This window comes from Micropterus salmoides, unplaced genomic scaffold (genome assembly GCF_014851395.1).
Source record: "Micropterus salmoides isolate LMB-PRFRI ecotype aquatic unplaced genomic scaffold, ASM1485139v1 Ms_hic_scaffold_21, whole genome shotgun sequence".
Taxonomy (NCBI): Eukaryota; Metazoa; Chordata; class Actinopteri; order Centrarchiformes; family Centrarchidae; genus Micropterus; species Micropterus salmoides.
Window position 1 is genome coordinate 1,575,875 of NW_024041262.1, and position 26,012 is coordinate 1,601,886.

The following is a 26,012-nucleotide window of genomic DNA, read 5'->3' on the forward strand; positions in this document are numbered from 1 at the left end:
AAAGGAATTTAGGGTAGCTCCAAATTTATTCAATGTAAAATGCACAAATCCACACCGTTGTTCACTACAATTGTCTCGACAGCCGCTGATTTTGTGCATCTATGGTGTTTTGTGAGACCAATCATATGTCCAACTCATTTCATTTATGAAAACATTCTATATGGTCAGTTGATTTTTCATGGTTGCTAAGGATGCTTGACAAATTCTTCCAGTCTTTAACACCCTCTTTTTCAAGAGCTGATTTTCTCCCACTTCAACAAAAAAGAATATTTTCTGCTTGCACTGTCCCTGGAAAAAATCAATTCCTTTCACTTAATATGGTCCCCTCTCAATTAAAATGTCTCTAAGGGGGCTTTCACACCTGAAAGTCCGCACCAAGGTCCGAACTCATATTTTGATACATTTGGTTAGTTTTGGTTGGGTTTCACACTGCAATTCTGCAACAGCACTAAAGACCTTTACATGACAGACTTGCGTCCTGTTGTCATCATCTACTGTATGTGGGCTGTGTCTCCCTATACTTGACATTGATTGGTTTATTCAACAGTTCAGCGGGTATCATTGACAAGAATGAATGAATAAAAAATGAACGCATATTTTCCACTATATTGTTATTATTATGGCATTACTACCTGTAGCACCAACTATACTGAAGGCTAGTTCAAATTCGCAATTAAACGTCCTTGTTGTGCGAACGTTATAACGTTGCCGATAGGAAAGGACGAGAAGACAGCAAACAATCTTTCTGCACCTCTGTTTGAGGAGAGACCAAAGAGATTGGTGGCAGTGTGCTTCTATAGTGGCCCTCTCTTGGAAAGATGATCTGTGACGGGATTTATAATTGTGTCCTTATTTCAGTGCATTTCCCATGCATTTGTTTGTTTCCAGTTTACATGTCAACCGCCGAACTTCCTGTAAATAGTCTGAAAGTCCGAACCATCCAAAAAAATGCTTTCAAACCAGAAACGAACCGAACCATCGTTCAGTTTGATCTGGACCGAGACTACCTCTTTTCGAAATACCAAATATCGTCTGTCTGAAAAGTCAGACCAAATGAGGTAGGTGTGAAAGCCCCCTAAGTCCTTCGGTTACTGTTGTTGGCCATTTACTGGGATCATTAAATATCCTCACCATGTAACGTTATTTGTTGTTATTGCCTGCTCTGGTTATGCCTCTAAAGCCCTCTTGCCCCTTGTGGAGCACATGGACATGGTGGTGGTGGAGCAACAACGGAGTTAGCTGTGCTAGAAGTCTCTTGCTGTGGTGGACTTGAGGGCGTGTCATCCCAGCTAACACTCCCTGGATCAATATATTGGATCAGATTGTATTTTTACTTACATAAATTACTGTTTTGAAAACATTACAATTTTTCCAAATGGACAATTATTGGACCCGCGACCCTGTACGTAACCAGGGTTTGCCCTGTAAAAGTAGCTGATATTGGTCCTGGTTTAAACCTCACACCAAGACATTTCATGGGTTTGACTCATCAGCTTGAGCGTTTCTGTGTGGTGTCTGAACATGGGTTTTCTCCAGGTGCTCCAGTTTCGTCCCACTGTACAAACACAAAGTTAAGTGAACTGAAAACTGTAATTAGGAGTGTAAATGGTTGTCAGCTCTGTGACAGACAGTTGACCTGTCCAGCTGGACACTGCCTCTCACCCAAGGCATGCTGTGATAGTCTCCAGCCCAATCCTACAAAGGATAAGTGGATATTTCTCTCTCTCTATAGATAGATAGATATAGATATTTGTCAGGTTTATGTGTGGAGTTACCATCACTGAGCACACACAGAGGTGAAGAAAGAAATAATTTTATTAGTCACATAGCCTTAAGACTTTTATGACATGCCTGAGTTGAAGAATCACAACGAATGAATTAATCGAAATACAAAAATAGCATTTATGCAATAAAAAACCAATACCGTGAAACATGAAATGTTTGTTGGCACATATATAGTGTATGTCATGCTTGTGTAGTGACTGCTAAAATATACAAATTATGATTTAGAAAATAACTATTCTTTCTATTTATATTGTCCTTAACTAAAAGTAAATTTATCAAAAAGACAAATCTCATCTACACTTCAGTAATCCAAAACAAAACCAATGCGACTCATAAAAATACATTATTTTTGAGAAACCTGTGTACATGTGGAATATCTCAGTTTAACACCTAGAATTTCAATATAAAAATATATTTTAAAAAGAAAAATCATCTAGGGAGAACAATCTTCTAAAGTGCAACGTGAGCCAATTTGTCAGAGCAATTACTCAGCATTAAATAAATCCTGCTGTTCATAAAACCTTTACAGAAACTCATTGTGTAATAGCCCAATCTCGCCATATGACCATATGAGCATGAAATTGTAAATTAAGTAGAAAATTGTTATGCAAAATCAAAAGCATCCAATTGTTTGCTAACTATGCTACTAGCCTACTTGTTCCGATGCTACTTGCAATGTTTATGAAGCACATAGTCCTCACCTACCAACAACTCTAAAGCCACTTATTAACTCCTGAAGTCTTGTTGTCACAGTAAGTTTGTATAGTAGCATGGTGTCTGTTCAGAGACCAAAACCTGTGCTCACGAACTGTATCTGGTACCCTGCACTAAAGCAAGAGATGCAGAAGTACTGGGCGAATTGATTGTTGTATGTCAAGAAATAGTTCCAGCATCTAACTTCTAAAACCAAAAATTGTCATTTTTACATTTCTGTTGGCACACAGGTTAAATAAACAACATACAATATGTAAATAACACAGCTTTAGTTTTGTTTTTACTTTGGACAGAACCAGGCTAGCTGTTCCCTCCTGCTTCCAGACTTTATGCTAAGCTAGGCTAACGCATCCTGATTCCAACTCCATACTTAACACATGAGATTGATACTAAGTTTCTCATCTTTCTCTGGGAAAGTGAATATGCATATATCCAAAAAAGTTAAACTATTTCTTTAAGATCAGTTAAATAAACAACAGTACCATGGGATGAACTCATGCAATTTCACACCAAATCACCACCTTCAAAGTCTAGCAAGTCATTAATGTGTCATTTTCTACTCTCCTTCTCCTGTTTTATAAGGCATGATTTGATATTTCATCAATGTGAAAGTAAAGTGAAAATCTTTTTGTCCTTACACACAACTATACATTACTGATTTTAGTACACATGCAAAACAGAAATGTAGATTCAGGCTGTTAGATTTTCTACATCAGAATGTTTTGGGATAATCATGGAAAACTGGAGGTTGAGAAAGACATTCTTCTTGCTGCGACTTGAGACAAGTTTTTTCCACAATGTAGTCTCTGCTTACTATAGTCTCTTCAAGGCCTGTGGGTAGTATTTGAGGAAGATCCTGCGGGCGATCTCATAGGTGTCTCCCTGAGGCTTTGTTGGGTACCTTCTGCCGTTGTAAATGAATCCTCTTTCTACCTGAAAAACTGCTTGGTTGAAGGCGTCCTGCTTAAATGGGCGTCCACTATCCAGACACTCTACCAGGGTGTGAACAAACAAGCTCCATCGCTGGGCATAGTAGTCCTCCAAGAGGCCTCCCCACTCTTTGCTGGCATAGTCCAGGATCTCACCACTGGGACCCCATAGAGTGAGCTGGTTTCTAGCATTCATGTCATAGAGCTGTGCCTCCTTCTCATCTAAGGCTAAGGATCGAGCCTGCTCCAGCCATGTTCCCAACAGGAAGTTGCGGTCGCTACTCAGCAAACGATTGAGTTCAGGCAGGAGGTCATACACCAGCACTCCACCTGCAGTCAGCAGCTCAGGCAGCTTTTGGTTCTGGAAGGCATCTGCAATATCCCGGTAAAAGGATGTTGTCAGGAGTTGTAGGACCTGCCGAGTCACATCAACAAGATCGTACCTGAAAGTCTCCTTGGACATGAGAGATGGAGCTTCCTCAATAATCAATTTCCAGGCTTTGTACACGTCAGCTGGGTCATACCAAAGGCCAGTATTCATGTGAAAAGAAGGCCGGTGCACTAGTGGGCTATGGTTGTGGTTTTTGTAATGTGGCACTGTGCAGTTGTAGACACTGGCGAGCAGGAGCCTCCATGCAGCGGTCAGATTCTCTTTTGTGCTGCCATAGCGACGTACTGCATACAGCGACACCCACTTGAACAAGTTGACTGGTTCCTTGCGCCAAGCCAGCTCGCTCATCAACTCATACATCACAGGATTCTGCTCAATGCCCTCAGGTGCCATGCCTATGCCCACCATGGTGGAGTTTGGGAAATGTAAGGCTTTGAAGGGCCCTGAATTGATGATCTCCACTGTGCCAAAGAATCCACTGTTGCCCCCAAAGTTTTGCAGCATGCACCATATGAAGGGCTGTCCATAGAAAGACTCGGTATAGGAGAAAATTGGCTCAGTCTCTGCAAACAGGTCCAGTACGATCATTCTTCCAAGGGGCACTCCGTGTAGTAGGGCCTGAATCTGGGCCGGCTTCCAGAACACTGCATCACTGAAGAACAGCCAGCCTTGCATCAGCCAAATTGCCTGAGGATCGACTGGAGAGAGAAAATTTGATTTGGACAAGTAACAATAGGAGGACAGTTCTCAAAATTGCCTGAAAATCAATGGGGGCTCAAGGGAGGCTGTCTGTGTAAGATCCATGGGTCATCAAACTGGGGCAAGTATTGTACTTGTTAACCAAAACATCAGTTGTCAGACACACACCGTCTCACAATGTGAACAGAATATTAGTCAGAAAGACACTCACCTGCGGTCATTGAGGCAAAGACAGAGCGACTGACTGCAGACAGGTAGGTGGGCTCAGGGGAAGGTGGAGTCATCTCATTGAAGGTGTCAGTGTTGTAAATGTGATCTGTACCAAACTGCTTCACCACCTGGGACAGGTAGAGGGAACCGATCTGGAGGAAAAGAGGGTCCCGAGGGTCTAAGATATATGCACATGAGAAGCTGCAGTTGAAGTGAGCCCAAGGTCCCAATCTGGTTACACTGGCTTCTGGATACAACCTGAAATACAGGAAACAGGAGGGTTCATCTGTTTTGACTGAAATATTAAGGTGGTCCTTAATATATCTGTTTATATTAAATAGATTAAATCTATGGAACTAACTGAGTGTGTCCCACCCCACGAGTGAGTACAGTAGACAATGGTGTGTGTTGAAATTGGCACGGGTAATAAACTGCATCAAGAGGTCTCAGCTCTGAAGCTGAAGCAAACGCATACAGTATATCACCATAGTCAAGTACTGACATAAACGTAGCTTCTACAATGTTTTCTCTATGCTGATAAGACAGACGTGATTTATTTCTGTAGAAGAAACCAATTTTAACTGTTAGCTTCCTCACCAAGACTGTAAGATGTGTTTTAAGAGTAAGATGTTCATCCAACCAAATACCAAGGTATTTTTATGCTGGAACATGTTCTATAACAGACCCATCCTGGGTACTAATTTTAAAGAGGTCAGATTTGGCTATTTCATTCTCCTTTATTGAGTTATATACCTTTTTTGTGCATGTAATAGGTTTGCAAAGTGAAAAAGCCCCAAAGTCCAGCCCAAAGGGAGTTCCCATCTCCCACAGGCAGTCAGTGGATATAAAGTTGTTACTGTGATGTAGAGACAGAGCTCAGTTAAAACTTTGTTAGCGCTGCGCAACGATTAACTTTTGAAACGCGGTTAACAGCATGATTTTCTGCGATTAATTGTAATTAATCGCATTGTTATGTGCAAAATTGAATAATAAATAAGTAGTGTATCGCACACTTAATTTAAATGTACTGCTATATACACAAAAGTGCAATAACATGTGGTTTGCAAACACTTTAAACAAATAAGGTGCTTTTTACCAGAAGTATTCCCTTTACACAGTAGCAATAAAATATTTCTTGTAAATCTCAACTTAAACATTAATGTAATCAAATCAAATATAAAACCAAAGCTATTTAACACGGCCAGGGCATTACCTTTTATCTAGCTTGTTAAAACAAGTTAGGGTCTAGAGCCACGATCACAAGAGGCGCCTTCTGAGCAACAGGTTAATATGAATCTGTTTTCTTGTTTTTTTTCTGAACAGGTCTCAGCAGAAACATTTTTTCTTTTATCAGGGAGCAGCATAAACAGTTTATGTTCAGTAGCAAGTGTCCCTGTTAGAGTGAGGTGAATTGGTCGCCTCACGCACACGTTCAGTTAAATTGTCTTGAACTTTTTGTACACGACGCAGAGCACAAATCATTGGAAGAGAGACTGATCCTCGCTGTTTGTGGGTTTCCAGAATCTATTACTGTTAAACTAACTAAAAAGGAATTTGCATGGCAGAGTATCCCCGCAAAACTAGATTAAGGCCTATCAGGTAAAATTATGTATAATTATAACTTAAGTTAAATAGGCTACAGCTTTGTAGCGCACAGAAGCTGTTTACTCGAGGAGCTGTCTCCTGTTCTCCGGAGCAAAGAGCAACCCCGCAGGGCCAAGCGACTACGTTGTGATTTTAAGAACGTTCCTCAGACCTACATCTTCCCCAATACTAATCAGAATGCAGTGTGTTGCTATCCACTTCACTATGGCATTTGATCCCTTGTCTTGCTTTTGTTTATCTATTTCTCCCACACCAGCACCTGCATCCAGCATAGTCTGCTGAAGCCTCCCTCCACTGCTTGTTTGGGTGGCTGATTTGCAGGCTGATCAACATCCCACCCCTCCTGTGACCCATGGTTTGACTGCATGTGTATTCAGAGCCAGAGAGCAATGGACTTTCAAAATAATAACAATAATAATAATAAAAACTGTGTTAACATGCGATAAAATAATTGTCAGCGTTTATTAATTAATGCAACTTTATGGATGAAAGATCCTTTTGTTACAGATTAATAACTCACCACTCTGAAACTCTTGCTCCAGTCCATGTTGCTAAGCTGGTAAGGGGAACATATACAGCTGAACCAAAGCTGTGTTTACTGGCTTCTCATGACCTGCCCTACTCTGCTTCTGATTGGCTAGTAGTCCTTAACTAGGAACTGCACATGTGCAACTACCAACACAGATCTTGTAGAGGTGAGATGTATCACTCCATAGATAAAATGAAGCGTTCAGCACACAGGGTGAAAACAGTTGCAGAGATTTGCAGTATGACAAAAAATATGGTGTTTTTGAAAATGAGACCATGTAAACCTGTTCTGGTACAACCCCTAAATACAATTACGAATCTGAAAATTAGCATAATATGACCTCTTTAAGGTCTTAAGCGTTTTTTCTGGACTTAGAAGAGAAGAGTATTTAGTTTTACTAGAATTCAGTAAAATAGATTTTTGTGGAAATAAAACAATCTAATTGAAGAAGTGCTTGAGCATGGGATCGGGCAGTAGCATAAATGACTGTGGCATCAGCATAGAAATGATATGTACAGTTCCTCACAGTGTTACAGATATCATTTATATAGAGAGTGAACAACAAAGGACCTAATATTGAACCTTTAAGAACTCCTTTTTCAACAGGTAGGACATTTGACTTTGCACCATCTATTACAATGGCCTGGGTTCTATCACTCATTCATCATTTTTAAGCCAGACGCAGGTGTCACCTTCCAGACCCAGTGAAGACAATTTTCTCAGCGAAATTCAATGATCAACTGTATCATTTGCTTTTGACAAGTCAATAGAAAGAGCTGCACAACAGGATTTGACAATTTCATTAACAAGTAACTATACTATATTTTGTCCATGTCAGCCCTTACCATCCCTTACCACAGCCTATAGTGGAGTAAAAATTAAGAATGTGTGAATATGAAAAACTATTGGGTACACGGCTCTGTGTCAGTAGGTAATAATAATAATTCTGTGGCAAAGTTAAAAAGGGGACAACAATAAACTTGTCTGTTGTTAGGGTAAAGTGCTGTCTGCAAGCCAGCATCTGTATCATCTGTGTCAAAGATCATTTGTTAGTTAACTGAGTGTTTCAGTAGTTTCAACAATTCCAACAGTGAGACGTCTTCTGTAGTTCAACAAGCTGATCACTTCATGTCAATTTCAGAAGACACATTCTCTTGTTAAACTTTCATTCATATCAATAATTTAAGCATATCAAGCCTCGTGAAAAATAAGGTTGGTCAGATTTAGTATCTACAGCTGTTATTTCAATGCGTCAGATACCAATTGTTAATAAAAATACTAAATAACATGGGCCAAAGGAACAATAATAGGACCAGTGCTACAATATTTTCAGAATTAAAGTAAATCAGTAGATACCAAATATTGAAGGACTTGGATCAGGGCCAAAAAACTTGATTGGGACACTCTTACTTTAAATAAAACTATTAGTATATTGGTATGTATCTTGGTAATACCTTGTAAACAGAGCAGTATAATTCAGAAATGTTGAGACATAAACAAGCATGAGTCACCTGAGGATTCCCTTGGGAACGCTTCCAGAAAAGGCAGGCAGCACAGGAATCATGCCGAAGGATCTCATTCGCTCTAAGATTTTAAACTGCAGAAAGAGAGGATATGTCACGTGGGAGTATTCAGTACAATGCTGCTGGCAAGCTGAAATTCATCACCCAACATTTTAAATGTAGAAACGATTCATGACTTTTCTTTTAAATGGTAATTCTGATTTATGACAATTTGGGCATTTTTGTAGTTTGCGTCATCAATCCTAGTCAGAAAGGGCTAAAACATGAGCAGTCAGGCCATCAGACATGATGCAAACAAACCCCACATCAGTCAAACTTGGAATATAAAGCAAAAGCAACAATAAAACTACAACCCAAACTGTCCATTATAAACACACATCACAGATTACAGACCCACTTCCTGCTTCAGCTTTGAGCGACTAGCGTATTGTGTGAACAGGTTTTCTGCGCAATGAGGGATTATTAGCAACATTTCAGGTGTGCACTTTCCATTTTACCTCCAAATAAAGTGCTTAAGGTAATCTGACCAACCTGGGGGTTTGTAGACATTGTAGCAATCTCTGTGATGACATGATACAAGATCTCAACAATAACTTTTGCAAGTATAATACAAATAATCAAAAATACGACCCCAGTTTTTATAAACTGGAATTAACCTATAAGAATTCTTATTTCCGTCAAAGTGCAAATTATTTTCTACTATATGTGGAATACTGATGGGATCATATTATCTTTAAATGATTCTAAACATTAAAGTTTCTCTTTACTGAAAAATAAGACAATTCAGGTGAAAGTTGGTGTAGTCTCCGTGCTGCTTTCAGCACATTCTTTAATAACACCAATCGGTGTGAAAGTCAGACATGTCCTGATCCTACACATAGTGGCTTTAAATTGTGTTGACAAACATGGAGGTTTTAGTACTTGGAGGTACAGCTGGTTCACATGCCAGGACTGTGGCAGAGGCCCACCAAACTTGAACATGTTCCCCATACGGTTCCAGGCGAGAAACGCTGGGCCAGAGAAGAACTCTTCAATCTCAGACTGGTTCAATCCAAGAGCTCGGTAAACCTAAAGGGCACACAACAAGTTCATAAGCTGATGATCACATGTCAAGGTATGTGTCATGTATCTACAGTCAGAGACGGTCACTGCAAAGACAAATTAAAGATGTTAGTAGTTCCTCTTCCTGCTCTTGTCTTCATCACTTCATGTCCCCTCCATCGCTTGGAATCTCTTCCTCTTTGCTTGTATCTTCTTCCTCATATTGCTCTGAGGATAATGCCTCTATTTTGTTTAACTTTCTACAAAACCAGCATCTAGCATTTTTCTGTCAAACATGATAATATTAGAAGCACAGATATTAAGTCATGTCTGTTCCATAAAATATATACAGTATATTTGAATCCGGCCTTTCACGAGCCAATAACGGAACATACAAAACACTGATACTAAGAGCTGTTCTGTGGTTAGGATATCATCACTTTCAGCCTAACAGGTCTGCTCTTACCTCTTGCCACATGGCTTCTTGGCCAGTAAAAGCCAGTGGCAGATTGATTCCATTGAGTGCCATCCAGTCGATCTCTCTCTCCCATCTTGGCCAGTCCCACCACACAGAGGAATAGCTAAAGGTGCAGACGTTCTGGTAATACCGGAATCTAGATACAAACACACAAATATATTGTTTATTTTGAAAGTTAGAAGTCTTAAAAATGACTGCCTGTTCAAAGGAAGTTCTTTCAACCTAAAGAAATGAAGTTACAAGACAACAAAGAAATCACAAACAAAGAAAAAGAAAACCAATGCTTTGTTAGCATTAAAACATGCTGTGATTTAAGCAGCTGCGAATAGTCAAATATGTGGCATATAACCCCAGTTTGTGCCTCTCACAACAATTGAGTCACCGAGCAAAGCATCTAAATCTCCGGTGATATTTCAAAAACCACAAGAGTCGTTAAACAGAACTTGCTGCAGATTTGAAGGTGTTTCTAGAATCCCCTGAAATTCTTCTGGATCAAACATTTTTCCATGAGCTCCATCACTTTTGACCTGTGTCTCAATTTATGATTCTGTTTTCTAATCCACACAAATATAGTGAACTGAGTCACTGCAATAAGTGTATGGCACATCATCAAAAAAACAGCTGTCAATGATATTCTTCATAAATGGACATTTTCATATACTGTAACTCATTTTTTGTTTATTTACTATCTTTCCGCCTGTTCAAAGGCAAGGTTTTCCCTCATTCCAATCGAGGGTCTAAAGGCAGAGGGACAGACTGCAAAGCCCCTTGAGGGAAAAGGGTGATTTGTTGTAGGGGAGAATAATTCATATTTTTAAAATCACAATATGGCACCTGCAAATTTCAAATCGCAGGAGATGCAATATTTGTTAAAGGTGAAAAGTGTGTCAAACAACAAAGAAGCTATTTTGCCCCCTACATTATCTGGATTCTTGGATTCACTTCATCTGTTTGAGCTACAGGCTTGTGCTTGATTAAATATCAAACTACGACCTCTGAAGGCACATACCTGAGACCAGCCTGTTGTATCGTGGTCCCTCAGAGCACAGACATCACTGGCATTTATCATCTACAGCAGTGGTCGGCAATAGGCGGCCCGTGGGCCAGAATTTGCCTGCCAGCAATAATATCTGGCCTGTGGCCAAATTGCTTTGATAACAGAAAAATAAATAATAAATAAATTGATAGCGGCTGGTGTTGAAACAGAACATTTTTTTTGCAGCAATGCTTTATGTCGAGTTTATTGCTTTTACTTTGAAAAGTTCTGAAGGACATTCAAAAGAGTCTCTGGCTTGCTTGCCACACCTCCGAAAAAGCCGTCAGTAAACATGTGATTGGATTTCCCTGAATTTCCTCAGGGAAATGAAAATAACCTTCCATGGGTTTATGAATGCGGATCAAATGCCGGGACATGCACACACAATGCAGCACATGCTTGAGCATGTGCAAAAGTCATAGGCTAATCAATTTGTTTAACATGGGAGAAAAAAAGTCCACAGGATATTGGGATTGATCATACAACTGGGAGTCCTGCACTCTACCGACTGAGCTAAACGTGCACGAGTATCCAAGGGTTTGAAATAATTTGACTATGTTCTGGCCCGCCATGTAACAGCTTGAAAAAATTTGGGCCAATGCCAGACTTATTTTCCGACCCCTGAACACTTACGCACTGCACTGTGGTTAAAAGGAGGTAGACAGATCCAGTTTCCTTACTACACCGATTACTTACTAACATATTTCAGTGTTTTACAATGTGCATATTGCTTGAGATTCAACCAAAGGCACATAAATTCCAGTTCCTATTGGAGTTGTCATATTACATTGCTAAAATAAAATTGGTGAGGGTTGTGTCAGGAAGGGCATTCAGCGTAAAAAAGGCCTACGCCAAATCAAATATGTGGGTTATCAGAGCTCCAGGCAGGGTTGGGCAGGACCCGGTTTGCCAGCAAGAAACCGATTGTCTGCTGTGGTGATGTAGGAAGCAGTCCAAAGAAGAACTAAAATAGCATATAGTTAAAAGTAATGAGGCACGTTGGTTTTTAAAACAGCGGATCTGAGCATTGGTGACCTGCAGCTGGTAAATAAATGATTGAAGCTTCTGGCTATCAGCTAAGAGTTGCTGTCACCACTAACTTATAATCATGGGAAAACTAAAACTGTGTCATTCTTGCCATGGGATTTTCACTCTAACTACTGTGCACATGACATAACTGGGGGGAGCTGATGCACGTCTAATGCAGATAATTGAAAGGAAGGGTCCTTTAAAGGGCCCGACCGTGGTACAAGTGCTCAGAGTAAACAATGAAAAATGATGTGTGACAATGCTCCATTTGTCATTCAACCATGGGTTTGCTGTGAGGGGGGTGGGGTTGCATACTCCCCAAATGCTGCCATCATAGAGTTCTAACTCAGACATACCAGGCAAACCCCCATCGAAATGATTGATAGTGTTGTCATGAAAATACTTTGTCTTATTTGCTGAGCAGCATGTAAATAGTTCTTAGCTGGTGATAAAACATATTATATTACATCTCAGCAGCTCTATGACTCGTGACAACTGGCACACATCTGATGTACGGCAGTGTGAAATCATTTTCAAAGGTGTTGCGCGGATGTCAGTAAAACTGCACTATCAGGGGATTCTACAGAGCATGCACACAGGCCATCCAAAAGGATTATTTACAACTGCAACAGCCAGAGCAGTCTTCATCTGCCTTTGAGGACACAGCATACAGCCAAATGATTAGACTATGATTGGGATCAGCCAAGATGAGAGGAGGTGGACTCATCGATGATGCTTGGTGCTCAAACACAGTCAAGATGGACTCTGCTTCCCCACATGTCAGACTTTTTATGTGAGGGTGAAACCAGATTATCATCTTGTTGCTGCTGTTTACATTCTCCAAGAAGCAAATTTCGGTGTGTAAACATGTATAACTAACTGTATATATTGTTTTAATTTATATGGTACCATATTTTAATATACACTTAGTGTAGCTTGAAGGGAATACAAATTTTGTTTTGTTATACAACCTTTTTCTGTATAATGACAAATAACCTCATATCATTTTTAATCAAATGTTTTGTCCTTTTCTTCTTGTTTTTTAATGGGAAGTCTGAATTTAGAGGAACATAGAGTCTGACATGTTATTACATTTTCATAGCTCATGAAGCAAACATTTATATCGCTCATTATACTCTCAAAAGAACACTTTGGGCCGGATTTACTAACACCCTGAATAAAGAGTACTAAATTGCATGTGCATTCTAAAATATTGCACGTGTAATTACGCGTAATCCATGCTCTACTGCAGCTGGGGGCTAAATTCTTCCATCTCAAGGAGAAAAGAACTCAGGTCAAAACATGGCATGGCAAGTATTGCATGACTCCTTCTTGTAACTGGCTCCAAATGAGCCCTTAGCTCAGCCAACAGCTCCAATATGGCATGGCTGGAGAGCCGAAATGTGCAAGGGAAACCCCCCAAAACATCTCAATTCATATAGTTCATCAAATAAATAAAATAAAAATTGTATTTCTATATATTGGATATAGAATAATATTATCTATTATTTTTAATTTCTCTACATCTTCTTTCATTACGGCTGTGTCTCCTTCTCGCTCCGGTAACAGCAGCCATCTCTGCAACACTTGGCGGTTTGCACCTTCCTTTCAAACGTATTAAATACAGATGCTGTTGCTCTCACATGAAATTGCTTTTAGGCTTGGTAGATCACATTGCGTGTAGTAAAAATGTATTTGCATGTTACCCTCCCATTACTTTGCACAATAAAATTGAACCCCCCCCCAAATTGCATATTAAGTAGTAAATGAATAACAGGCGCTATCTTGCACTTTTGAAAGACGTCATTCTGCGTGTACACCATTAGTAGATCAGTTTACGTGTTAATTTGCTGGTGATATCAAGTTTGCACACGTTTTTATGCCGCGTTCAAGTGATTTGGGGCGGCTGTGGCTCAGGAGATAGAGCGGGTTCCCCGTTAATCAGAAGGTTGGCGTGGAAGTGTCCTTGGGCAAGATACTGATGTGTGTGAATGTTAGTTTCTGTTTGAGCACTTAGGCTCGGTGTATGAATGTGTGTGACTGGTGAATGCAGATGTAGTGTAAAAGCGCTTTGAGTGGTTGAAAAGACTAGAAAGGCGCTATACAAATACGGCGCATTTACATTTACTAGTTAACTGTGTACCCCTATAGCTACATCAGTTGGTAACCATCAAGTCAGTCAATGTTGTAGGTTATGCTTCCTAATGTTTTGGCATTTTTAACAATAACTTTTATGCAGAGAAGATGACTTTATGAGATTATTTACTGTAGCCAACTACCTAATAGGCCTAAAATATTTCTACATCAATGTACATGCAGAACAGGATTTACTATATGATTGTATGTATTATTTTAATTTAAATGTGTATGGGGTACATATTTTTTCTCCGAGTTCAAAAGTAGGAAATCTGACTTCAGGTGGCGTTCCAGGGTAGTTTTTCTAGCTGGAGGTCAGAAATTCCGAGTTCCAAGTTGCCTGGAAGGCAGCATTACTCAGCCAACCTTTATGCAATCTGTCCCTTTAACTTTCATAAAAAATGTGCAACACCTTTTGAGATATTTTAAGTAGTAGCACTAATATTCAATTATTAGTGTTTAATGATGTGAAGCTACTTTTTAAAAAAACTAGGCTACTTGAGTTAGTGCAAGTTACTTTTCACTTCTAATAAAAACATACAGTGTAAGAGTGACAGAACTTGGTGAATTCCACATGCAGTAGTAATTTGCTGATTATTGAGTATTAATTCATTTATGAAGGTGAGAAACGTCACTCAGATCGCGCTCACACCAACAGCTGGAAATGTTCTGGACCTTTAGTGAAATAAAGGTCCGCTCTGCTCTGTCCGTCACTGCATGTGTGCCGAATGATGATGAAGATAACGGCTCTGAACCCCGTGGGTGACCGACCTGTGCTGGGTGGTGATGCGCAGCACGCCGCTGAGCTTTGGCAGAGGACGGGGCAGGTCCAGCTGGTTTCCAGACCAGGAAACATGGCAGTTGCAGAAATATTTCAAATAGTTGTAAATGCCAGAAGCCACGGCCACTCCGGTGCTGCCTGTAGCCACTATCTTATTGTTTTTAGTGGATCTGAGCTCACACACGTCCAGGCTGTCGTTGGAAAGGCTCCTGTTGACTGAAACTATGAACTCCGCGGATCTGTCCCCGAGCAGGCGTTTGAGCAGCTCGACCACCGCTCCCCCCTGCGCCTTGTCGCTGGCTTTTGGCTTGATGTGATCTAAGGTGGGAAACTTACAATAGGCAGTTACAAAAACACAGAACACGACGACCAGAAGCAGGGAAAGGCCGCTTCTCAGAGACATTTTGGTCCCCAGTCAAAAGAAGCCAGAGTTTCCCACCGCAGCGCAGGTTTAAAAACAACTTTATTTCTCCATTTGCAAATAACCAGGAAGCGTTGCTTTACTGAAGGGCTGCTGGCCAATCAGAGAGAGAGAGCCGTTGCCTGGATTATAACTAACAGCCAATCAGAGGAGGCAGTTTCTGTTAAAAAAAAAATAAAAGAACTCTACCGAGGACACTGTCACGTGATCAATTTGTCATATGATAAGAATATTACAGAAGTGGCCTGATTTCAGATACAAGCTTGATGTGATAACATTGATTAAAAGCAGGAAGTGAAAATCTTTGAACTTAGTGACTCAAATTCAGATCAGCTTTAATGGCATGCCGGATGCTCTCCGCTGAAACAATGTTCAAAGCACAGCCAGGACAGAGGGTTCATATATTTGCTTGTAAAGTGTCGTAATCTATCAATATTAATCTGACTAGAGCTGACTACAGGGTAGACACAGTAGAGTAAACATCTTCTGTTTACTGTTGACATGGCTGTTAGGCTCATAGTACGTATTACCCAAAGCCCCCCTTCAAATGGGGTCAGACCTTCTAGAGTATGCACAGAGGGTTCATTAAGCAAAAAACACATGTGCATCAAGTGGCACATCTTAACACAACATGAAAACATCATTCAGCATGGAATGGGAACTGACCAACTAACCAAATGAAAGCGTTAATGAGGTCACAGATGTCTAATATTCTACAGAGCCAATGTTAATTGATGAACTTTGAGGACAATTTGGAGGTACTTTTTTTAGGTGCATTTTTCTCCACTACATTTATCTAACTAACTAACCAACGCATAATAAAAATACAGATTACATTATATGAATTATTTTTATAAACAAAAAGTAAGGAAATTTGTGTTTGGCAGATTGTGTCTTTGTTGTAACAATGCTTCTTGGCATTAAATCTGGAAAGGCTGATTATTTCCCTTTTAAATGGTGCCACATTTGTAAGGAACATGCATTTGTGGGATGAGCAGCAGTAGTATGTATGAGGGTTGCACTCATGAAAATGGACTTGAAAAACTGAATACTTTTATCATCCATCTAAATCTGATTCAGCATCGGTTCTACACCCTGAAATAATGTTACAGGTTAAAACTTTTAAAAATCTTTAAAATATTTTACTTTGCTTCTGGAATTGCATTTTCCTTAAAAAAAATACTGGAACTATGTGAATTTCCATACCTGATAATACGACTGTATTGTTATTTCCTTTCACTCCACACACTGGTATGGATTCGGTGACAATGGTCTGTTGAATTTGAGTTGACATTTGCAGGACACACTTTTTTCTCTTTCATCTCTTATCCACATAATAATATAACATAATATGTACAACTGAGCAAATCAGAGGGTGGTGATTCAATAAATGTTCTGAATTATAGAGTTATAGAATGGTAGCAACTATTATCATTAAATTGGTTATTGTGTTTTCCATAATAATAGCAGACAAACAAAAAGGAAATGCAACTGTATTTTTTCTGTAAACATGATCTCAAGTCAGACTATTGATCCTCTCATCTTGCTGCAGTGATATAGAAGTTCACTCCATGACTTCACAATCGCAAACCCAAAGTTCAGTTCACAGAGAATAAAACTTCACAATTTAGAATGTTTAACTAATGTCACAGTTCACATTCATTTCTTCCGTTTTGTCCTTTACAAAATGTTGGCTTGTGGTCTCACCCTTTGTTAATTATTTCTTGTGATCATCATTCACTTGCACATATTTCCCAAGACTGCTCGGCTGCTTCAACTCAATGTGTCGTTTCAAATTGGTTGGTGATGTGGCTACATTTGAACTTGTTTTTTGTTGTTTGTTTTTAGCTGTGGCTTTGTTGCACCAAACTCTGTGACCCATCAGCTTTGTGTGAACACCAGCCTGCCGGGTGCCGTAAAACCAAGGGCTTGTTTTATTGTCATCTCCTGATATTCCTTTGCATATCTTTCAGAAAAGCAGTGATGGCTCATTGCAGAGGGACAAGGACCTCTAGTGGGCTCTTATACAGTCTGCACCTTTTTTCAGCAACAGCTGGGTACAAAGCATACACTGTATATAAGTGGACGCAAGGGCGCCACTTTGTGTTGAAAAGTGGTGGTGACATGAGGTCTTAGATTAGGGGTGTGATGATACACTTTGGGTCACGAGATGTGACGATGCATGAGAACAAGACGAGAAGATTTTTAATATGTTGAAGAAATAGGAAATGCTGAAGTATTTGGAAAAAATTGGAGCATTAAACACTTAATTTCCTGCATTTTTCAGACATTTTCTGCTCCAATATACGGTAGAAATGCCAAAGAAAAGATTCAGCTGGCAGGAGACAATTCATAAATATAAAAATATAACAATATAATGCAGTAATCAGCAGCTTGTTTTTTTTTTTGGACAACGCACATTTGTTTCTTCTACATATAATAAGTATTGCATGTTTTCTTATTGTGCAAATAAACTCAAATAATCTCAAAGCATTTTCATTTGTTAGTTGTTGGTGCTATTTTTCAAAAACATTTTTTAAATGCTTTCAAAAACTAATGAAGACAAAAATCAACCATTTCAAAATGTGGTGGGCACATGTCCACAGCGTCCCAAGTGTAAATGACACCTATGAGTGGACGTAGTCATGGTGACGTCACCCGTTGGTTTGTGGACTGCCATTTTGAAGCCTTGAGTTTGGCCAATAGGGCGCCGCCATGTTGATTTTCTGCAACCAGCAGCACTGGACGTGACCAGATTATCACAAGACTGTGGAGCTAACGGCCGTGTGTGGAGCTAGCTAGCTTGCTTAGCTAGGTGCATCTGTAATTCGAGTTAACTGTCATTTTAACAGGGCTGATAAGTTTGTCTAGAGAACAGTCTTAAAACTAAATGTACTCACCAGAGAAAGTGAACAGCCAACTCCTAATACGCTTTTTCAACAGGGCTGGTTAAATTTACACAGAGCCGTGGGTACGAGTCACTCTAGCCTGATTGACAGGTCACCATGGTCACGACTCGTCAATCACAGATAATCCCGCCCTGAAGCATACTCTGCTTTATGGTCTATTTTCCTCTAAATGGGACCATAATTTACTAAATGAACATCATGCCGTGTTGAAGAAGACCTGAAACTAGAGACTGAGACCATAAACCCATTAGGAAAGTGTTTACTGGGGTAATAAATCAGCTGAGAAGTAGGGTCATTTTACCATTATTTCTAATGGAACCGGACTTCTTTTTGCAACAAGAAGTCACCCCCTGCTGGCTGTTCAATAGAATGCAGGTTTAAGGGACTTCCGCATTGGCTTCCCGTCTCAGACCGCAAGCTTCCCGCTTGGTACAAATAGAGCAGACAAGCTGCAAGCTGCTTTCACACCTGTAGTTCGGTTCATCTGTTGCATTTTAGTTCTGGTCCAGTTCATATTGACTTTTAACCAACGAACCAAGAGGAGTAAATATGAAGTCACACAGAGTGATAGGTAGCCCAACTCGTTGCCAGTGTTGGTGACTGTATCATCAGGAACCACAAAGAGAAATCAAATTTTTTACGCGGCACTTTAGGTTAAACCTGTAAAATGTATCCAAGAACTTAACATATTAATATCAATAATGATAATAACAGGCCTAATAAAAATTATCATATTAATGAGTTCAGAATCATACCCTTTACTCCACAGTGGTTCCTTTTGTGGGGTTCCTTAAGGAACCGTTTTGAACTGAAAAGTTTCCCTCACAGTGGAAATGGTGAGGAACCCCAAAAGGTCCTTAAGGGTCTTCTTCTAGTGCGAAGACTTTTAACTACAACAATAAATGCTGGGAAGCCTAGGATAATGCTGATCAGAGCTATAAAACACCAAGTTACGTTCTGAAATAGGCCAAAAATTAAAACTACATTTTTATTTGGATCAACTTGAAACTGAAACAAACAAAACAAAGACTAGTTGATTTCACAGAATTTTTGTATGTCTTACATTACAGTGTCATGAGCAGCTAGAGTGAAAGTACCTATATTATTTTTAACTTGGCTACAGTACTCGAGTAAATGTAATGAGTTATATCTCATCACTACGGACGACTTCTTCTCAAGCAGGCGTAAAAATATATTTGCAAGGTGATGCCCTCTGTGAAATAAACATCACATGAGACTCAACAATACATAATGTGTATAAACCACAACAACAGAATATGATTAATTAGAAAAACCTTTATTTTTATGTCCAATATCAACCTTACAGCAAAATGTAGCACAATATGGAAGATAATAAGAAATTCCCCAACAAGCCACAAACTGTACAAAAGGTAGCAAACACATGGCAGCAGCGAGCTAGAAAACTGATTTACACTAAAGACAAACATACAATAAGTTGATTGTAAGACAAACAGGAGAGGTGCTGCATTAGCAATAACATCCAATAACTGCTGGTGTGAGCATCAAAGTGCTTGATCACTTTAGCTAATTTAGAACAAAAGTTTGTGTTTTGGTTTTTCAATAACAATATAACAATAAGCATAAGAGGCAAAAGTGGCACGAGAGTTAGAAAAGAATCCCATCTACACTCGAGTCATCAGGTATTATTTGGTTGATATAGACTCATCTATCTTTATTTCACAGTGAGTTTTCCTGAGGTTTACTGTGTTAACTTTCATGCTAAGTGAGTTGTGTTTTCGGAAAGGACTAGACATTCCTTGGTTGAGGCTGGTAGTAGTGCAGTGTTAGTGACAATGGCTTTAAAATATCCTGCATCAAAAGTGCTGTTCTTTAACAATCAGATCTACAGAGCCTCTGTATCGCCACACAAAAGAACCATTTACTGAGTGTTATTTCAGGCTAACTGAGAATCTAGAAAAAGCTTTCTATGTAGAGCAGAACCGTTTCAGAAGCAGTGCTGAACGTACACTGAAAGTAGTATGATGAAGTTTGAGGTTTGAGCATTCTAAAGGAATCTAAGCTTAGCTTGCAAGACCGTACAAAGCACTTAAGGACCATACAAAGCACTTAAGGTTCCATTTTGCCAACACAATTTCATACATGGAATATGTTTAAGATTATCTATGAACATGTAATAGTCATTCACGGTTACTGCCACAGTCCAACTTCGACAAAGCAACACATGATGCTAGAATTGACAGCAACATGCACAACTAAGTTTGTCCTTTCTGGTTGAGCCGGTTAGCACTTTTGTGTATCCACTGGGTCTGTGGTTTGACTGCACAAGATTGTATTGAAATATTCTATTAAAAATGAATAGTTTTTTAGTTTTAGTCAAGTTTAGACTGGCAAAGGCTAAATGTCCAGCTCACGTTGGGTTTTGACAGAAATTAAGTGCCAGGCAGTTAATACAGTGCATGAGAGGAGCACTTCTGTTAAATCCTGATGAAGGATCTTAGGAGGTACAGTGAAGTCCTGCAAACACTGCCCCTGGGTTCCAAAACAAGATATCCTCCGTTTAGAAACATTACTCTGATGGCAGTGAGTTTTGGGATGACGTCTCAGCCTCATGGAGGTGCTCATCTAGCAGAAACAATACTGGTGCGGAAACAATACTGGTGTAGAAACAATACTGGTGTGGAAATCCATGGCCACATCTTGTTACAATGAGTGAGCGGATAAATACACATGGACTGATAAACCCTAATATGTTCAGTAATGTTAATGTTTAGTTAAATGAAAAGGTCTGTTCTTCTGGAATAAAATTTATACTATTATTTAGTGGGTATGAATTACAGATGACACTGCCTATACACTACCTGACCCTGCACCCATTTCCTTCATATGGTCAGAAGTCTTATTGTTGCAATACATGCATCTTGACTGTGCATCCCTTCAACTATAATTTCCCAACATGTCTTATCTGTTCTCTTGGTTTAGCAATCTGTGTGCATACATTTCCACATCAGTATTTCTAACATTTCCACCCCACAGGTTCTGTGCAGCCTGTGAGACCTGCTACCTCTGAGAAAATATCTCAGGGGACTTCCGTAAACTTGGTTTGGGTTTGGAAACTACATTTATAACAGACGCAATGTGTGGAGTTTCACAGACATGGGTGTGCCTGGGATGGACATGCAACTGAGTTGCATTATGAAACATGCAGTTTCCAGAGTTTTTGGAGCTAGATCTATATTAGAGTCAGGATATTTTGGCTATTGTCTTTATTGAAACTGTTTTTTCTGAGACTTAATGAAAGTGAAACACCACAGTGAACCAGCACTTCTTAAGTACTTGGGGTAAACAAATGCCAGTTAGAGTTAACAATTAGACTAACTGGTTACTGTCAGGGATTCCTTTCCATATTTCCAGGCTTATTTAAATGACCCAAACAAACCTCTAAAATTTTGAACAAACATTCACGGAGCATTCACTGATCACAGACTACAACATCTGTATTTAGTAAATTCAGGCACAGTAACATTTAACTGACCTGACATTGGTAAGTGATCACTTTATTTACTGCTCTTCACGTTAAAGCCTAATTTGATTAGGCTGGTAAACCCCAAGGATGCATTTCAGGTTCTCATGGATATTAGGCCACAATGTAAAGTTTCAGTAATGACCAAATATCAGTTAAAATTATCATATTGTACAAACATTTGTATATAAAACTCTGATAAAATTTTAAGAGTGTTAATATCAATAAGCAGATATTGACCAAATTATAGCACCTAAAACAACTTGAACATTTTGCTGTGAGGCAAAGACTGTCAGAGAATGGCTGTAATAGAAGCAATTAAGAAACAATGTCATACAAAAAAGCACCAAACAGCAGCAGTTAGATTTAAAATAAAGATTTGAGTACTTAAACACAGACTATGTAACCTTTGAGAGAAGAAATAAAACAAATCAGCCACTTACAAAAAGTTAAATTGATAAGTAATAAACTCACCCTTGTTCTGTTTAACCCAATCAGGAGCTGTGCTGCTACAGTGTTACCTGGTCTAGTATGAGCAGTCATCTCCAAGTGTGCTGTTGTTCCAGTTCACTATGTGTTAGCATGTTACAGAAAACATGTTGGTAGTTTTATCACAAAAGTAAATACTCCAAGTCTGCTGCTGTGTCACTGACTAGATTAGCTGTGGTTTAGAACGGATCCAGCTAAATCACAACTTGCTGTGGGTTTTTAACTCAGCTGATTGCCGTGTCAGCGTTTTAATTAGAGAAAGTGGTTTTAGCTTTGTGATTTTACAGTTCACCCAAAGTTCAACTCTCTAACTGCTGAGGAAAGAATTCAGACCACTAAAACAATATACAGCATCACTAGCGATACCTTAAAGGTATCGCTACTCGATACCGAAATAGTCAAACAGCCCAGTATCGAGAAACCAGTACTTCATTCGATATGTTTTTTAAAACAGATCGTGGCAAAAAAAAGACTATTTGTATGGTTTTGCTTGCAGCCAAATACGTAAGCAACACACCTGAAAGAAAGAAAAGCGCATGCCTCTTTTTTTCCCCCTCATGTGCCTGCAGCTGCTTGTAAGTCCATGCGTGATTTTAACAGCCGCTCACCTTCAGCTGTGGTCTCAGGCAAGTTTATCACCACAAGCTTGGCTTTCCGATGGTTTCATCTTCTCGTATCATTTACTCTGTACATTTTTATTTGCTATTCACTACACTTGTCACTGATCAATCGCTGCGTTCCATCATATCAATTAAACGCTTCTGTGGCGCAGCAGAAACCAGCTGATTTTACTCACGGAGCCTCCGGCTGCAGCTAATATCAGATGTAGTTGGTGTGGTCGGCTGGATGTGCAGACTCTCCTCTGTTTGACTCTTTAGTGTAGTAGACTCCTTAGAAATTTTTTACTTCTTACTGTCGTCTTTTTTAGAGGAGGTTTGCGACTCACCACTAAGGGAAAAAGCTCTCGTGGAGATCTTTCAAACAGTTTATCGATCTAAAGTTAACAAAATAATTCTGTTGTTGAATTTCAACATACATATGAAAGATTTAACTTAAATTTGTTTTCCACAAATCATGTGATGATTCAAACCCAAGCTGTCGTCCTTCCTCTGAGGATAACCTAATTAGGATGAGGAGCAATCTGACACATTTCCCAATATTGTAAACCACCTTGCTTGTTTATCAACTACTATGACTTCAACAAGTGGAATTTCAAGCAAGGTATCGAATGAAGCACTATTGGTATCGGTATCACTTGGTGACTGGTACTGGCAAACTGTTTACATCCATGTTTACTTAGCAATCTTGTTCTTTCCTGCCTTTGCTGGCACGTTTGTGCACTTCTTGACAGCTCCAATGTACTTGACTTGCAGACATGTTTGTTGCTGCTGCTTGTTGTCCCATTCCACCCTCTCTGTCAGGTCGCCTAATGTGGACGCCTTTAGAAAGAAACTGACTCAAGGAAATAAAGGAAAATTTGCCATCGTCCTGCAAATACTACTTATGGTCACAGTGGCTGATGTTCCACAAAGGTTACATAGTCTTACTATAAGTCTTGTTTTTATATAAGAATTTTCTAGATTAAAAAAAAAAAAGTTATTATTTTGATTTAGTCACATTAACCAATGTTAATTGTGTAAACTGGAAAACACCCTTTTAAAAAATAAGAGAAGCTAGCTTGTTTACTGTGAATTTTATGTGAAAGTCTGCCAGTGCCAGCTAAAAGCTCATCAAACACATGATAGCACATAAAAACTAACGCAGTGACTCAGTTTTGTATAAAAATCCCATTGACCAAAATCAGCTCCATAAGACAGCCCTGAGAAAGTGGGAGAGGATAAGTGGGAGAATAACAGCGGCCTCTGTCAAATGCCAGTAACATTGACTCTTGATGGTAGGTTTACTTTCTCTACACAGACACTTGTGCAAGCAGAAGGTTATTCATTACCAGACATGTTCTCTTCCAAAACTCCATTGGGCAGCTAAAACTGAAGATGAACAGTCAGTTGTAATGTGGATCTGACAGAGTAATCGACAAAGACAGGAAATGTTTTTCTGTTGTTGCAGTCCGGTAGAAATTACAGGTTAAGGTGTTTCTGTTGGATAAGAAGGAGAAAACCTGAAGGGGTACTGCAGGCTCGGGTTCAGGACTGCTGGCTGCTCCACTGGTTTGCCATAGGCCTGCGCAGCAGCTCCTCCACATGGCGGGCAACGTCCATTGTGTCGTCCAGGTCAAAGTCTCCATCTGCATCCAACATGGTGTCACTCCTGTGGGGACAAGAGCATAGACAGATGTCCCACTTTTATGAATGAGGTTCATTGGAAAAATGTTATACAATGTACTTTACCAATATCAACAAGGACATTATACATAATTGGGCAAAGTCAACTGAAAACAACAAATAAAACTACAGAAAAAACTCAGAATATAGAATAAAATCATGCAATTAATATTTTTAATTGTTGCCCAGTACTATTATTTACCATTTAATTAATTCATGATCTGTTAAGAGTAGGTGGTCAGCTGGTCCCAGGTGAGGTCAGGTCCCTTGTGTTTTGTTATTTTACTGCAGTAAAGCATCCACATGACTCTACTCAGAATAATGGCTGAAGCTAAAGCATGGTAGTATGGCTCTGAAATAGTACTAGCAGCTAATATTTACAGATGAAAATTTAGTTCACAGTGGAGCGGGCTCCTGTTGGGAAGTCAGCACATCAGAGAACCGTGCTTACACTGAGCTGACGGAGAGCATATGTTGTGCTAATATGTTTAATAATAAACAGCTATGCACAGTATATCATGCTTCAAAACTACTACTCTGCTTTCTGCCATAATGTAAATATTCAAGCAAAACAGTGTATGAGTGGTGTGCCACCATACACACAAAAAACAAACTACTTTTCATGTGAATGTGACTGATATAATGTTCCAACAACAGATGATCTTCCTGAGGTAAAAATGAAGTGAACACACCTGTATTTATTAGGCAACACATTCTGAAACATTACAGAATTATCTCCTAAACTGATTTGTTTGCTAAATCATTATTTATTATAGGAGACAACAAGAAAATAATGTATACTTTTAAACAATCTTTACTTAGACTATAAAATTAATGTAGTAGTTTGTAATCACACTTGAGAGATTCAGACTTAGTGTCAATGTGGCAGGTTATCTAATCAGGAGATTAGGAAATGACAAACCCTGGTTCACAGCTAAGCTCAGACAGCTGAGGTTGGAAAAGGAAGAGGCGTTTAGAAGTGGAGACCGGGCCAGGTTTAAGGAGTCGAAGTACAGGTTTAGCAAGGCGGTGCGAGATGTTAAACAGCTGTATGCAGAGAGACTACAACGCCAGTTCTCAAATAATGACTCTGCCTCTGTCTGGCAAGGATTCAGACAGATCACCAGCTACAAACCTAAATCCCCACTCCATGAACGACTCACCCCTTGCCAACGAGTTGAACCAGTTTTACTGTCACTTTGAAAAACAATGGGACAGACCTGACACCATCCCCAGTCACACCACTGATCGGCCACAGTCCACCATCTCATCCCCACCTCCTCCCCCTCTCTTACCATCCTAGAGAGGGACGTCAACCGACTGTTCAGGAGGTAGAAACCCTGCAAAGCTGCGGGGCCGGACTGTGTCTTCATCCACCCTGAAGCACTGTGCTGATCAGCTGTCTCCGGTGTTCACAGACATTTTTAACACCCCACTGGAGACATGCCATGTGCCAGCCTGCTTCAAAGCCTCCACCATCATCCCTGTCCCCAAGAAACCAAGGACCACAGGACTAAACGTCT

At 39.6% G+C, this 26,012-nt stretch overlaps 2 protein-coding genes across 2 annotated transcripts in view; both read right to left on the reverse strand.

Moving 5' to 3' along the window:
- Positions 1-1,797: 1,797 nt before the first annotated feature.
- On the reverse strand, positions 1,798-15,391 carry naglu (N-acetylglucosaminidase, alpha). The gene is made up of 6 exons (XM_038736352.1): positions 14,877-15,391; positions 9,893-10,040; positions 9,307-9,453; positions 8,374-8,459; positions 4,730-4,986; positions 1,798-4,517 (listed from the first exon to the last, which is right to left on the reverse strand). The coding sequence occupies exons 1-6, from the start codon at positions 15,287-15,289 to the stop codon at positions 3,313-3,315; spliced, it is 2,256 nt and encodes a 751-aa protein (XP_038592280.1). The 5' UTR covers positions 15,290-15,391; the 3' UTR covers positions 1,798-3,312.
- A 4,101-nt stretch (positions 15,392-19,492) lies between these two features.
- The window catches only part of LOC119916364 (signal transducer and activator of transcription 5B-like), a 47,099-nt gene continuing 40,579 nt past the window's right edge, over positions 19,493-26,012 (reverse strand). Inside the window, exon 19 of the mRNA XM_038736353.1 lies at positions 19,493-24,475. Within this exon, the coding sequence (XP_038592281.1) occupies positions 24,352-24,475 (124 nt within the window). The 3' untranslated portion in view covers positions 19,493-24,351. The remainder of the gene's footprint in view (positions 24,476-26,012) is intronic.